Source organism: Pseudopodoces humilis, chromosome 6 (genome assembly GCF_049639895.1).
Source record: "Pseudopodoces humilis isolate 2021_Gansu_Grassland_sample_001 chromosome 6, ASM4963989v1, whole genome shotgun sequence".
Taxonomy (NCBI): domain Eukaryota; kingdom Metazoa; phylum Chordata; class Aves; order Passeriformes; family Paridae; genus Pseudopodoces; species Pseudopodoces humilis.
In genome coordinates this window covers 6243526-6257831 of record NC_142205.1, presented here as the reverse complement: position 1 = coordinate 6257831, position 14306 = coordinate 6243526, and the positions used below count along the sequence as shown (strand labels likewise).

At 43.7% G+C, this 14306-nt stretch overlaps 1 protein-coding gene across 9 annotated transcripts in view; it reads right to left on the bottom strand.

The window, feature by feature from the left end:
- Positions 1-4071: 4071 nt before the first annotated feature.
- FGFRL1 (fibroblast growth factor receptor like 1) overlaps positions 4072-14306 on the bottom strand; it is a 171937-nt gene continuing 161702 nt past the window's right edge. For 8 of the 9 annotated variants that reach the window (XM_014262822.2, XM_088056364.1, XM_088056365.1 and 5 more), the window contains one exon: positions 4072-12622. In XM_014262822.2, the coding sequence (XP_014118297.1) occupies positions 12213-12622 (410 nt within the window). In that variant the 3' untranslated portion in view covers positions 4072-12212. The remainder of the gene's footprint in view (positions 12623-14306) is intronic. The other variant, XR_015772661.1, reaches the window with a different exon arrangement.

The following is a 14306-nucleotide window of genomic DNA, read 5'->3' as shown; positions in this document are numbered from 1 at the left end:
AGCCTGCCCCAAGGGAACAGTGCCCCTCTCATCTCCAAACCCACCCACACACGATCCTGCTGTGGGTCCAGAGGGAACCACAGTGGCTGCAAGGAGGTGGAGGGGCTGGGGTGTCACCTGAACAGCTCTTCTGCAGCTTTGAAAGTCCCTTGCCTCTTTTCCTGACTGTCCACAGCACTTGTTTTCATCCCCACACAAGGAAAAACCTCAGGATACCTGGCTGAGGGTGCTCAGAAAGTCAAGATTTGGAGCAACTCACAGGACTTGGGATGGAAAATTTGCGAGGGCTGCAAGGTACAGAGCCCTTCTCTCACACCTTGAGCAAGAATTACAAGCATCTGATTGTCACACAAAAAGGTGTCAAAACCTTTGGGTGTGTTTCCAAGGGAAATGCTGACTGAATTTTCAAAGAAAGGTTGGACAGAAGAGCACTCCAGGCTGTGGGCTCCAGGCAGACTCATGGAATTTGAGTGCTTCCAGTTTTAATATTTTGCCTTTGAAAAATGGGAATTATTGACTGTTCTTCCTTACATACTGCACAGGCATTGCCAGAGGCAAAGACCAAAACACATCTCCAGTGCTAAACATTTAATCTGCTAAATTTAAAACAAAAATCTGGCTTCTGAGTTCCAAATACTGTGAAATATCCTAGGGACATATCCTGGGACATATCCTAGGGACTAGACTAAAAGTACTAAAAATACTACCAGAGGACAGCTTAAATATTTGACAGTCTTGGAAACACAAAATTGCTCTAATTACTGACCAACACTGGTGACACTTACATTAACCATAATAAAATCACTGTAACTTTATCAATAAATACAGCAGTAATAGGTTTTGTCTCTGTAAACTCTCTTCATTGGTTTCTGTAAAATGAAAAAAGCATCAGGACCATGTCTTTATATTAAATTATTTTTAATGGCACACACACCGAAGATTTTGGAAATTCATATTTTTCATGACCATTATTTAGAATTCTGAATAGCCAAACATTCAAAATGTAACATATAGTTAGAAAAAAATCCACACCTGGTATATTTGTCCCTGTACCGATATCTTTAACCACAATCTCAACAATGAAGAACTGTCAAGATTAACAATCCAAATGTGTTTCCTGGACAGCCTGGTCATCCATAATTTTTGGAAGCAACCACTTCTCTTTACTGCCAAAATATTGTCTATCACTTGTTGCCTGATACTCCTGGAGGGACTCAACAGTGTTTAATAAATAATTTGAACCTGCTTGGTAAAACTTCCATTTTATGCTAGTTGAAATGTAAATAATTTATCATGATTTCCCCCCCAGTTTTCTTAAGGACAACACATGATCCTGGACAGAAGCTTCTGAATGCTTGACATGCATGAGCTGGAGCCACACATAGCTGAATTTCTCTGGTAGCTATAGGACAAAGGTTGGATGTTGACAGATATTGCACAGTTCCTCCAGGATGGTACAAATTTCCCCTCACATTTCTCTTGTACGTACTTGTCCAGAAAATAAAGGTAGAAGAATTATATACCACAGTGCTGATGACAGCAGTTGTCAGAAAGCTGCCAGCTTCTTAAAGAAAATGAGCTTGCCTCCCAAAAAGTCCAGCATAAGAATCCCAGTGACTTCCATGAAGCCAAGTTTAACCCAAACCACTCTGATGGCCCCATCCAGCACCTGGGGAAACAGCTTCACCTTTTAGACAATGTTTTGGGAGAAAAAAAGGACAAGACCTTGAACAGAATAACAAACTGGCTGTGCCTTCCACTGACTGAGAAACTGGGCTTGGAACTTCAGCACAGCCTCCCCAGAGGGGCTTCCAGTATCCCCATTTTGCCACCAGCTCTATTTTGGGGATAAAATTGATCTTAGTCTTGCTTTGCTACTCCTGATGCTATGAAAGACATAAAAACATGGAATCATAGAATTGTTAAGGTTGATAAAGAACTCTGAGACCATTGAGTCCAGCCATGAACCCAGCACTGCCAAGGCCACCACTAACCCATGTCCCCAAGTGCCACATCTACGTGTCTTTTGGCTTCCAGGGATGGTGAATCCATCACTGCCTTGAGCAGCCTGTCCCAAAGCCTGACCCCTTTTCTGTGAAGAACTTTTTGTAATATTGAATCTAAACCTCCCCTTGTGCAACTAGAGGCCATTTCCTTTTGTCCTGTCTCGTTCCCTGGGAGAAGAGACCACAGATGTCCAGTGATTTCCCAGTATCAAAGCAAGCACTGCTGACATAATGAGGAAGGTGATGGCTTTGGACAGACATTAATTTGGTGAATGGATCCAAGTTCAAATTTCTGCTCTTCCTGCTCTATAAAAACCTTTTCATTTACCTGTATTTCAATGTCTCTTCTATACAGTGAGAGTGGTTATTGCTATGATTCACAATGACGAAGAAATTTTTAGTGATCAAAAATGTGTGTAGTGAAGACACTGGAAATGTAGAGTTACCATTTACCTACACAATGTATATCATATTTTATCATAAAGTTATGTAATGAGTGGATTATTTTTAAGTACTATTTTGACATTGATTTGCCCATGCGATTTTCCAACTTTTGGTTTCTGGGTGTGTTCCAGCAAAGATGGAAAATCATATCAAATGCTGCAGGGACTGGCACTTTAAATGCTGATTGCAGAGCCATGTTTGCACAGAGGCCCCAGCAGCACTGTCAAGGAACCAAAAAGCAAGTGCAAACAGAGCTGTGCTGACTTTATGGCCCCTTACAAATCTTTTCTGGCATATGGGAGTATTAGGCCATAAGAACCAAAATGAGCGAAAAGTGTTTTATCACTTCTCAGTGATAGCGGGTTGAACCTGTCCTTACACACAGCCTCGACCACGAAAGCACTTTTGGAAGGGAGTTTCAGATAAACATCAAAACGCTCCTCTTGTGATGTCAAGTGGGAGAGCTCTTTGCTCTCACTGAACCATGGCAGAGGCCAGCTCAGGTTCCCCAGCAGCCCAGGGCTTTGGCCAGCAAACAGCTGCTGGAGCCGAGCGATGAAAGCTGGGTCTTGGACCAGCAGGAGATCCCACCCCGCACTCCTCTACCCTCTCATCATCTTGCTGTTTCCTGTTCCTACAGACAGGGAGAGCTCAGGAGACCACCAGCCTCCCAGGCTGCACAACACAGCAGCAAAAGGAAAGTCATCTCTATTTGCTGACATCTCTACCAGGTTTGGGCAAAGGTAACAGAAAGGGACACTTCACCAATTTGCTGCATATTTCTGTATTTTTTCCAGAGTTGTATTTCATTGTCAAGGCCAGGTTCATCCTTTTGTCTGATGGTACCTGGGTAACAAACTCAGCTTATCTTGTTGTCTTTAGTGGAAGAGGAAACAACACTGGGGGTCTTCTTCTCCACCCAGTAACCAAACCACCTTTGGGAAGTGCCTGTTTCTCTTCCCTGTTTTAGGAAGCTTATGATTACTCTGCTGTTATTTTCACCAAGTCGCTTAAGAACAAAGATGAATCTAAACTTTAAAACATCCTTCCTTGTCTTTGCAAGCCAGGCAAGACACAAGCACACTTTAAATGAAAAATGTTCTGCTGTGCTCAAGAGAAATTGCCTGTTACACAGTGGGCACTGAGTGCTCTAGTTTGCCCTGGGTCTGAGGAAGCCCCCACAGGTGCTCCAGCTGCCTCCTGGGATCCAACACATGTGGAGTGGCTAAAGCCTTGACTTGACTTGACCCTGGAAACCTCTGGTGACATGACACCACTCCCTCTCTTTTTTCAATTGCCCCTCCCTACCATTCATGACTTCTCTCTTCACATTCACCTCCAGTCCTAGACAGTATTAATGAATATATTACTGTATTCCATTTTCAATATTAATAAAATTAATATTGGGTTGAACCTCTCCTTGCATGCAGGATAACATTAATATTTAAGTAACACATCAAAATTTGCCTTAAACCCATACTCAGCTTCTCATTAGTATTTCAGATCCTAGCTCCCATTGGTTCCAGGATCAGGACCTCCATCCTTATCTCTCTGATTAAATCATTATCTTTAATCCTTCACAGTTTTCAACCCAATAATACATCAGAGGAAAAAGTGGCTGTAAGTTTCATGAATATTTATTTTTTCAGCAATAAAGGAGCAAGTTTACCCAACAGCTTTTCTAACTGATTGTCTGCAGCATAAGGAAGCTATGGCCACATTAACGCAAGCAGTAGTAGTTTATTGTTTTAGTAGACACTTCTTTTTCCTTCCTTTTGAATAAATACACCGCAGGGTCTGGGAGGACATGTGCCAAGAGCATTACTGGGCGCAGCAACAGCCGAACAAAGCGCAATCCTAATCATAACAGAACGAGCAAGTATTGTTACAAATGTTCTCTTTAGTATGGAAATGAGCCAGGGGTAATAAAAACACCATAAAAACGTCAAAATGACCGATCACCATGAAGCACTCGCCTTTTTACAACCAAAACTTGCAATGAACTCAGAAAAAATCCTGCATTAAGAGAGATGCCATTTTTACTTAACGTTATTTTTCGACTTCTCACTTCGCTGCACAGTTAAATGATTGCAGAAGAGAACTTTAGAAGGGCATCAGTAAAGACCTGATTGATATTAAATGGCATTCGAGCACGATGGTGGACTCTGGATGGGAGCAAACTGTTAACCAGGGCATTAACATTAACACTGTTACTGCCTCTTTATGAGAATATGGGGCATATTTAGGTGCTAATTGTTTGAACAGCAGCAATAACACATAATGCTTAATAAGATACAATTGAAGAACTGTGTAATTCGTGTAATTCCATCAGAAAACGCTCAGGAACAGCAGCTTGACTTTAATTACTCAGATCAAAGGAAAAAGGCATTTTGAAGTCTGGTCTAAAATGTTATTTATTACTCCTTTCACTAAAACATAGATCAGCTCGGATAGAAATAGCACTTTGGACTGGATTTGGTTAGTGAAAATGAGAAAAAAAGAATATTCATTGCCTTGCTGATGTCCATGCATATTGGAGGATATGTTAAATCCTAATTAGAGCAGACTGGTAGAAAAGAAAAGGAAAAAGAAAGAAAGAAAAAATGCATAAGCTAAAATGAGGACAAATAAAGGTCATATCTCCATATATTGCTTGCAAAGACCTGAAGCTGGTAAACAAACACAAAGGTGCCTTGGCTAAACAAAACTCAAAATGGACATTATCTTTTCTCCAGACTCCACTCCATAAATAAATAAAATATATGTGCCACCTAACAGTCAATATAACACCAGTGTTTTAAATGTGGTTTTATCAGCCATTGCTTCCTATTTCCAACTACAGCAATCCACATTTTTGGTGTTGGGATTTGCTCGTGGCTTTTTTACGTTTGTAGCAAACTTTTAAAAGCTGAGAATCTTGGGTGAAGAAATGCTCTGCTGGTAAGATAAGGTGAAGAAAAAGTCTATACCTACAGCTCCCTACTTACTAGCATTTTCTGCCAGGTCCAGAATACAGAACTGACCTGGCAGGTGACCTGGATGCATCCCATCACATTTGGATGACAGATCCTACCCCATCCCAGCACATTTGGATCATAGATTGACAGCATGGAGTGAGTTGGAAGGGACCTTCAAGGGTCATCTAGTCCCACCCCCTGCAATGAGCAGGGACACATCTTCAACTAGATCAGGTTGCTCAGATCCTGTCCAACCTGGCCTTGAATGTTTCCAGGGATGGGGAAATCCCTGTGGATCCACCACCTCTCTGGGCAACCTGGTGTTTCACCATCCTCATAGTAAAATATTTTTTTTCTTTATATCTAGTTTGAGATTTAAAGATTTAAAGGGCAGTAACTAAGTAAGTAAGTAAGGGAGGATACTAAGAGGGTATAATTGGTTGGTGGTCTCGCAATTTATCTCACTGATGTGGCTCTGTCTTGGTGCTCCCTGCAGTTACAAGATCATCAAGGTTGGAAGAGAACCTCAAGATCACCCAGTCCCATTGCCAAACCAGCACCACCAAAATCACCCCTAAACCATCTCCCCAAGTGCCACATCCAGTCACCTCTTGAACATTTCCTGAAAGAGTGACTCCACTACCTCCCTGGAAAACTGACTCCAATGCCTAATCACTCTTTCAGTGAAAAACATTTTCCAGTTATCTAATCTGAACTTCCATGGGTGCAGTTCAGGCCTTTTCCTCTCATCCTCATTGAGACCAACCCTCACCTCATTCCAGCTTCTTTTCTGGTAGTTGTGGAGAGCAGTGAGGTCCCCCCAAAGCCAGCCTCCTCCAAACTAAACCACCCTGTTCCCTCAGCTGGTCATCAAAGGACATGCAGGATGACAGACTCTAACCCACCCCAACACACTGGATGACAGCCCCTAACCCATGCCAGCACATTTGAATGACAGACCCTACAAAGGAGGGGTGTGAGTACACAGGGGACATGCTGCTGTTTGCACAGAGCGGCTGTAAATGTCGGTGCAGAGCCCTGCTTTAGGTAAATAACACCATGACTGCACCACTAAGCTGGAAAGTGCTGGGATCATCCTGCCTGGAGGCTGCTGGAGCTGGGTGGGCAGCCTGGCTGTGCAGCCTGGCTGTGCAGCTGTGTGCCCATCGTTGCCATGAGGTCACTCATGCAACCACGGTGCTCGCTGCGAGCAGCAGAGCCATGTGCAGGGACGTGCTCCGGCATCTCCTTTTCTCTGCAGCTCAGCTGCATTTCCTTAGGGCCAGAAGGCACCACTAGATGACCTCATCTGGGCTCCATGAGTCCCTTTAACCCAGTAGCATTCCTAAAATCTTACATTCAGCCACACACTGGCCACAAAGCACCCACCACTGAAGATTTTGAGAGATGTAGTGTCTACCTCTTCCTTTGATAGCTCCTTCCAAAGTGTCTGCATTTCCCATTTATGTGTGTCTGGCTTCATACTGGGACCATTAATTTCTACCTCATCTTTCTCTGCCAATGGGCCAGCCGGGAAAAGATGTAAAAACCTGGGAATGGCTCCATGTGTCCGACTGGTTTCCCACTGGACATTGCAGGGATTTTTTTCCCACTGGCATTTCCAAGAGCTGGAAAAATCTCTGTATGGGTAATAATTCAACAAATGTAAGGATCTTTTCCAATGATTCCATGCTAATCATCAGGTCTGAGTAATCTGGAGTCCTGGGCATGCTCTAAGTACCTAATGTACACAGAGGTGCTGCCCAGGTAGGAAAGCCATTAATGGGAATTCCCCATTCATATCTGACCACCTCCCAGGATTTCTCACCTCTGCATCTCCCCCAGGTCTTTATTCCAATATTTCAAATCTCTCAAGAGTTTCAGAGAGCCACAGAAATGGAGTCAACAGACAAATACTTCCTCATTCCTAACCCAAGTGTGCAATTTCTGCACAGGGATTTTTGGGTCAGAGATGACCAAGTCAGGTCAAGATGAAGTTTGTGTGAGGGCCATCTTTTCTGAACTTGAGATGTCATAGCTTGGACATTTGCTGCCACTGGAATGAGTAGTGAGACACAGATTTGCCTCAGAAGAGGTGGAGGTGCTAAGCTTGACCTTGAAATCCCTGGTCCACTCCAGGAACTCCAAAATTTGATCTTGCTAATTAAAATTTGGCTGCTAGTGCAATTATAGCATTTGGCTGTAGAGGTGAACAGATTAAAAACTGTCCTTTTTCACTAAATACCAGAAACTGTTCCCAAATCATTAAAAAAAATAATTCCTCTGCTTGATTCACAGAACCCACACAAAATATCAGACCAAGTTGTGGCACACAGGTAAATTAACAATATTGTCTGCTTTGCCCTGCCAGCACACAGTCCTGACGTGTGCTAATACACACACACACCCCACACAGAGCCATCTTCCCTTCAAAACACAGAACTCTAAAATATATTAACACAATTCCAGGCATTTATTGCTTTCTTTCTGCAACTTTTATTACAAAGCTACAGACACACTGTGCCATTCTGTCTCCTTTGATGTGTTCAGTTATTGTATTTGTCACCAAAAGAAAACCACAGAACGCTTTATCTTCAATGTCTGATAAGTTTTCAGTTTGAAAGGGACCGACCACAGAAAGGTTGTCCATACAAAGTTAAAAAATGCCACGCACAAACTGGTAGGTAAAGCCATGTTTGATCTGTAATGCAAATAAAATTAACAAAGATAGTGAGTTTTAGGCCTAAAATTCCTTTGATCTTTGAAGCTCCATGATTTTACAAGTACAACTGCATTCTGTACCACAGCCTGGCATGGACATCCATATGCCTATATGCATAGGTATAGAAATACATAAAATAAAAATCTGTGTTCAACACAGGGTCAGTTACCACAAATGAGACAATGGTTTTCTTTGAACACCCTCTATTTAGGAATGAAGATGCATCCAAATCTTTTCCCATTGAATAAAAAACATATTCATACACAAGTATGACCTGGTTGGATTTATTTAAACCACGGAAGACTTTTCAATATATGCAAGGCACAATCAAGCCCTAAAATTCAACGGCATGCAGAGTGACTCGGAAAAGGTCTTAGAGATAAATTGTGAAGGAAAAATAAAAATGTGACATCCACCCAGGCACAGCAAACCAGCACAAGGCCCAGACAAAAAACACAGCCCCTCCTAAACAGGGCATGTGATGGTATTTCCATGGGGAGAAATTTCACACCATTTTTGATGGTCAGGGTGGAGCAGATACCCAAGGCAGGATGAAATCCCCATGCTTTCTGCAAATCAAGACCTTTATAGCATCTCTCATGGTGCATCCAAAGCCAGAGCTGCATTCTCAGTGACACAGCCGAGAGCTGCTGCTGCCCTGGGCTGATGCATCGTCCACGCTCGGTAGTTTAATGCAACATCTGCCTTTGGAGAGCTCTGTCAGCAGCACTAGAGATTTACCTTTTGATTCAGGAGCTTTCAAGGGCAGGAAGAAGCCACACCTTCCACTTGAGCCATCTGACAAAATGTGAAGTTTTTGCCTGCATGATACAGCCCTACAGGGATGGGTCACAAAGGGCAGAAGGCACTGGTGGAGAGCCGAGGCACAGCCTGGAATTCTGTGCTGTATGGGAAACGCAGGAGTGTGTCCCTTAACCCTCTAACCCTCTCTCTGAGGCTCAGAGACAGAGCTGCCCCTTGAACTGGTGCCATTAGAGAATCTCTCAGGGTTTGCTTAGGGTGAACCCCACAAAGCCAGTGCTCACCCCTGGTGTGGCTGTCAGTACTGCTCACAGGGCATGGGTCTGAAGTGTCACCTCGCTACACACCGGCCCAGAGGGCAGAGAAGGGCCATGGGCTTACAGGGAAATCCTGCCTTTTGCCATGCCCCTAATGCTGCTGGAATGTGCAGGAGTTTGGGACACACTGCAGTGTATTAAGTATCTTCCCACAGGCACAAGAGATGAGATGCAGGCTTTAGTATCTTTCATGGAAACATGCACTTACTGCTTCCTTGAAATAAAGGTGTCCTGAGTGTATAGAGGCTTTTTTATTTACTTAATTTTTAATGAAATGACTCTGTATACTACAGACATCAAGAACTCCTGCCTAAATCATGCCTTATATATCAGTGCTCACACTTAAGCTCCTCTCAGCTCTCCCTGAAGGTGTGAGGATGGGTATAAAGATATCCTTAATCTGAATTTTAGGGACTTCATAAATTTGTGTTGAACCCTCCTGCTGAAAAATACTAGTTATCAATGGGTTGCTTTATTACAACCTCTACAGGAGGACCATCAGGAGGGATGGTCTTCCTCTAGGGGTTATTACATGGATAACCTACTCCTAAGGCAAGAAAGGGACTTTTTGGAGCAGAATGTACTGGTGAAGAAAGGAGCTGACGTGTTTCACTGAATCGGGGCCCCATCTCGCAGCACCACGGCTGAGCAAACAGGGAACTGTTTGGTTTGCTGGTGATTCAAACAAACCACCAGAAAAAAAATCACTGCGGGTCAACACAGAGCAAATACCTCCAGAAAGAGAAAAGCAAAGCCTAAAGCACAGCTTTGTTTCAGATTAAATAAAGTGTTTCACTTTTAAATGGAGCAGCTGGTTTGGTGAGGATCTCTTTCATAGAAGAGGCTTGAGAAGGAAGTAATTCCAAACTTAAAAATTAGCATCTCTCAAATTTTCTTTTCTTTTTTTTTGTTCTTTTGTTTTTAAACCACCAAACTCTAAATGAAAAGAACAGTTGCATTATTGCTGAATCTGCCTTCCCCAAAGAAAATTCTGGCCCCTGAAGAGCCACTCTGTAGTGTGCAGCAGAAGGAAGGTTCAAGCCCCCTGACGGGGAGCAGCTCCTGTGTTCTCTTCTCATTGTGCCCAGCTCACCCTCCACTGGTTCCTAAAGCAGCTACAGTTATAAATTAAGTGTTTCACCTGCATTTCATGATTTCCCCTTCCAAGCACCCTGAGGCCAAAGTTCCTTTTATAGCCTCACAAATTATTACGCTTCGATTTACAAAATTTTCTTAAAAAAAGCAACCAAACAAACAAAAAAACCCCAGGCCAACAAGCCACTGCAGGTCTGGGCTTAAAAAACTAATGAATCATTCTCCCCCACCCCCCCAGAAATGCATAGTGAAACAGCTTTCCCTGTGAGAGAAGAACTCTGCCACTGAGGATGGCTGGGGTCCATGATAAGTGATCTGCAGACCCTGACAGACAGAATTTGGACAGTGGAAAAGGTCAGTTTCTGATGGACAGGATGGCACCAACAGCACCTGAGCTGACAGGAGATGACACCTGGCTAGTGTGAAAAGGCACAGAGACAGGTGGCCTGCAGGTTAGGAGAAGCACAGTTGGTCACAAGCTATATCAAGTGTGTTCTGAGCATGGCATCTACAGAACCTGAAAAAAAAAAATCTTTATTTTCTTTGATCAAAAATACATATAGAAATGCCTGTTTTGAGGAAAATATCATACATTTTTTTTTCTTGTTTAACAAAATAAATTAAATATACATGACTTCTGTTTAAACTCTATATAGAATTACAAACGTTTTATATTTTGCAATTGGATTCATTCCCAGTCCATATAGGTATTTAATATGGTCCTTATTTATTTTCTCTTCTTTCTGTTTTAACTGCTGTTTGAACTGCAATCTTTTATCACTTATGAAGCGATATCTGAGGGGAGGGGACAACCACACACAACATAGGTGGATATTTCTCAAATGCAATTTTTTCCTACAAGATTATTTCATTCTCTTTGCTTCTTACTATTTTTTCTAATGCTTTCATGTATTTTGCATTGATGCAGAAAATCCAGCAGCTTGTCACTCTAAGCCATCAGAGAAGGACAGTGTGTTTTGCTTTCTTCACCATCAGCAGTTCAATTATTATTATTATTATTATTTCTTAAATATAAATATAAAGGTGTTCTGTACAATGTTCCTCTTTCCTTCTTTCCTTTTTCCTGGCAGTGGCACTGAGTCCTAGGACCAGGGGAGCAGAGCTGATCTGCAGAACATCCCACGGGAAACAAGATGCCTTCACCTTGCAGAAACTGAACCAACCGGCTTGGTTAGCTGACTGTGCTGACCACGGCTGAGAAGCACGTGGCATTTCCCCTTGTGAACAGAATTGGTTTTTCCAGACCCTCTTGTGTTATTTTCTTTCCCTGGAAGAGATGAATGCGTTACATCTTCTGGTGCTTTGGCACTAAACCTCAGGTACGTTGGAGCTGGAGTCACTCAGAGCAGGACAGGTCTGGGGGCTTCCCTCCAAAACAAGAGATGCCCAGCAGGAATCCAGGCTCATCCAGAAAAGTACCACACACACTTCTTGCTCTACCTGCTCCTTTCAGTAACACAAGGAAGGAGGTGGTGGTTCACATGCCTGTGTCCAATCTCACTTGCTGCCACTTTGATTAAAATATCCAGGAAGGCTCTGCTGCTGGCGCCAGCTGCCTCTCTGCTGCGAATTGGAGTTCCTTCATTATTCCTCGGCTACATCCTGATTGCAATAATTAAAAAAAAAAAAATCTCTTTTCTCTCTCTGTCTTTCTCTATTATATATATATTTATATAGATAGATATAGATATATACACATATATATATACACACATACACACACACGCATATACAATTATATATATATGTATATATATATTTAAAATTACATATATAACTTTTTCTGTCTGCTTTGCCTGTTGCTGGCAGTGCGAGCTGACCTGGAGCAGTCTCTGCTGAGGTACCACGAGGAAAAGCCCAAAGGAGCCGCTGTACACGGGGCCAAGCCTTAGCACTGGTACTGGATGTGCTGGTGCTGGTGCACTTTGCCCTCCACGTGCGAGTGGGTGTGGGTGTGGATGTCCGTGTAAATCTTTGGGTACATTTTGGAGGCCATGGCAGGGGCCAGGGCGGGCCCCTGGGACAGTAAATGCTGCTGCTGGGCCATGTACTCCTCGTAGTTTATGGAGGAGATGCAGTCTTTGTCGGGGAGCTGGGAGACGCAGATCCTGTCGCGGGGCGGCGGCCGGTGCGCGGGGGCAGCGGCCGGAGGGGAGCACGGCTTCTTCTTGGACTGGCACAGCCACAGCAGGATCGTCCCGAAGATGAAGACGGCTCCGGCGGGAATGCCGATGATCACGGGCCAGGGCAGGCTGCTGGCCGAGGACGGGGGCACAGGTGCGCTGGGAGGCTTGGGATCTGGGCGTGGTGGCAGGGGAGAGACAGAAAGAGTTAATTAAACGCAGGCAGAGAGAATTCAAAACAGATGTCACACTCGGGCTGGCTGCTGCACAGGCTGTCTGGCAACCCTGCCAGACCAAGTAACAAGGGAGAAATCAAGCTAACACACGATGTTTGGTAACTGCTTTGCTTTTTGGTGCTCCTGGAAGGACAAGCAACTCATTTTCTCTGGTTTAGGGGTCAGGAGGGGAGTCTTTGGGGGATTTTATAACTCTCTTATCCAAGCTTTAATGGATACAAGACACATAGAGCCAGCCTGAGAGAGCTTCCTAACACTCTCACTCTATGACAGAGTGGGCTTTGCTGCCCAGACTGGAGGACACAACACAGGACACGTCAGTAAAGGCTCATTGTCAGCAGCCCAGCAAGCACAGTCAGGTTGCACAGAGCCACAGCACGCTGTCCACCCACCTCTGCCAGGTGTAGCTCTGCCTGCAAGGGCTCCAGACACTCTCTAGCAATCCTGCCTAGCAATCCAGGAGATACCCAGCAATGCTCCACCATGGCAGGGAGAATGAATGTGGGGTTTTGGAGGCATTGTCTTGACTTTTTTGTGTGGTTGGGAGGAAGGCTGAAGGATGGGAAAAATGTAGGTGAGCTGGTGGCCCCTCCTTGGTTCCCAAGCCACAGAGAAATTAAAGTTCATTCAGCATTGAAATGTGTCCCCAGCTTCCTACACCAAATGGGCTCTATCTCTACCAGTCTCTTTGGAGCTGCTGCTGGTTTCTCAAGTGCAGTAAATTCAGCTGCTAGAGGAGACAAGATGCTTTAGACTTCTTTCACAACTATCTTCTCCTTTATCTCTCTCTGCAGTTGGCAGTCAGTGGCTATCCCTGGATAGCCACTCATTTCTCAGCCTGATCTGCTGATTTATAGACCCAAAAGGAGTCCTGGGGTAGGATTCTAGCTATGAAAATCCTTGTCTACATAGCTTCCAGCTGGAATATCCAATGCCTTGAAACGTACCCAGGCACAGAATTCAGCTTGCAGGGAGACACCCAGAAAACATCAGAAAACACAGGCTATCTTAACCATTCAATATGTTATATTCAAACATGTATCACTTAACTTTCAAACTGAACTTCTTTAAGACACTAATGTCTTTTTCCCTCCTTGACAAATAATCCCATGGGGAGTTTGAAATGTTAAATATATACCATGTGGTCATACTTTGACCTCAGTAGATGAAATTTTGATTCACCAACACTGGAAATTACAGAATAATTTAGGCCGGAAGGCGAGTCTGGTCCAGCCCCCTGATAAAAACATGACACGATCAGAGAACTGGTCCATCAGCTGACCATGAAAACAGAAGTCTTCATGCTTGGTTGGCAGAAATCCTATGCTGGGCTGAAAAGAAAGTGTTTTGATATTCATCCGTGTTCCTCAGAGATGTCAATGTCAAATCTGGTAGACTTAAAAGCAAAATGGTCCTTTTTAACGCATGGCTTTACAACCACATCTTTGCATCTTAGTGCAAGCTGGGTTCTCCTTCTCCATCACTGCCAATATCAACAGCCCTGCAGGCTCTGGTTCTGGCATGAGGCCTCACTACAGTCCCATTTAAATCCATGGAAAGTCTCCCCCTGATTTCAGTGGGAGCTGGATAAGACTCTCATATCAGAAACTCCCAGAGGCTTTG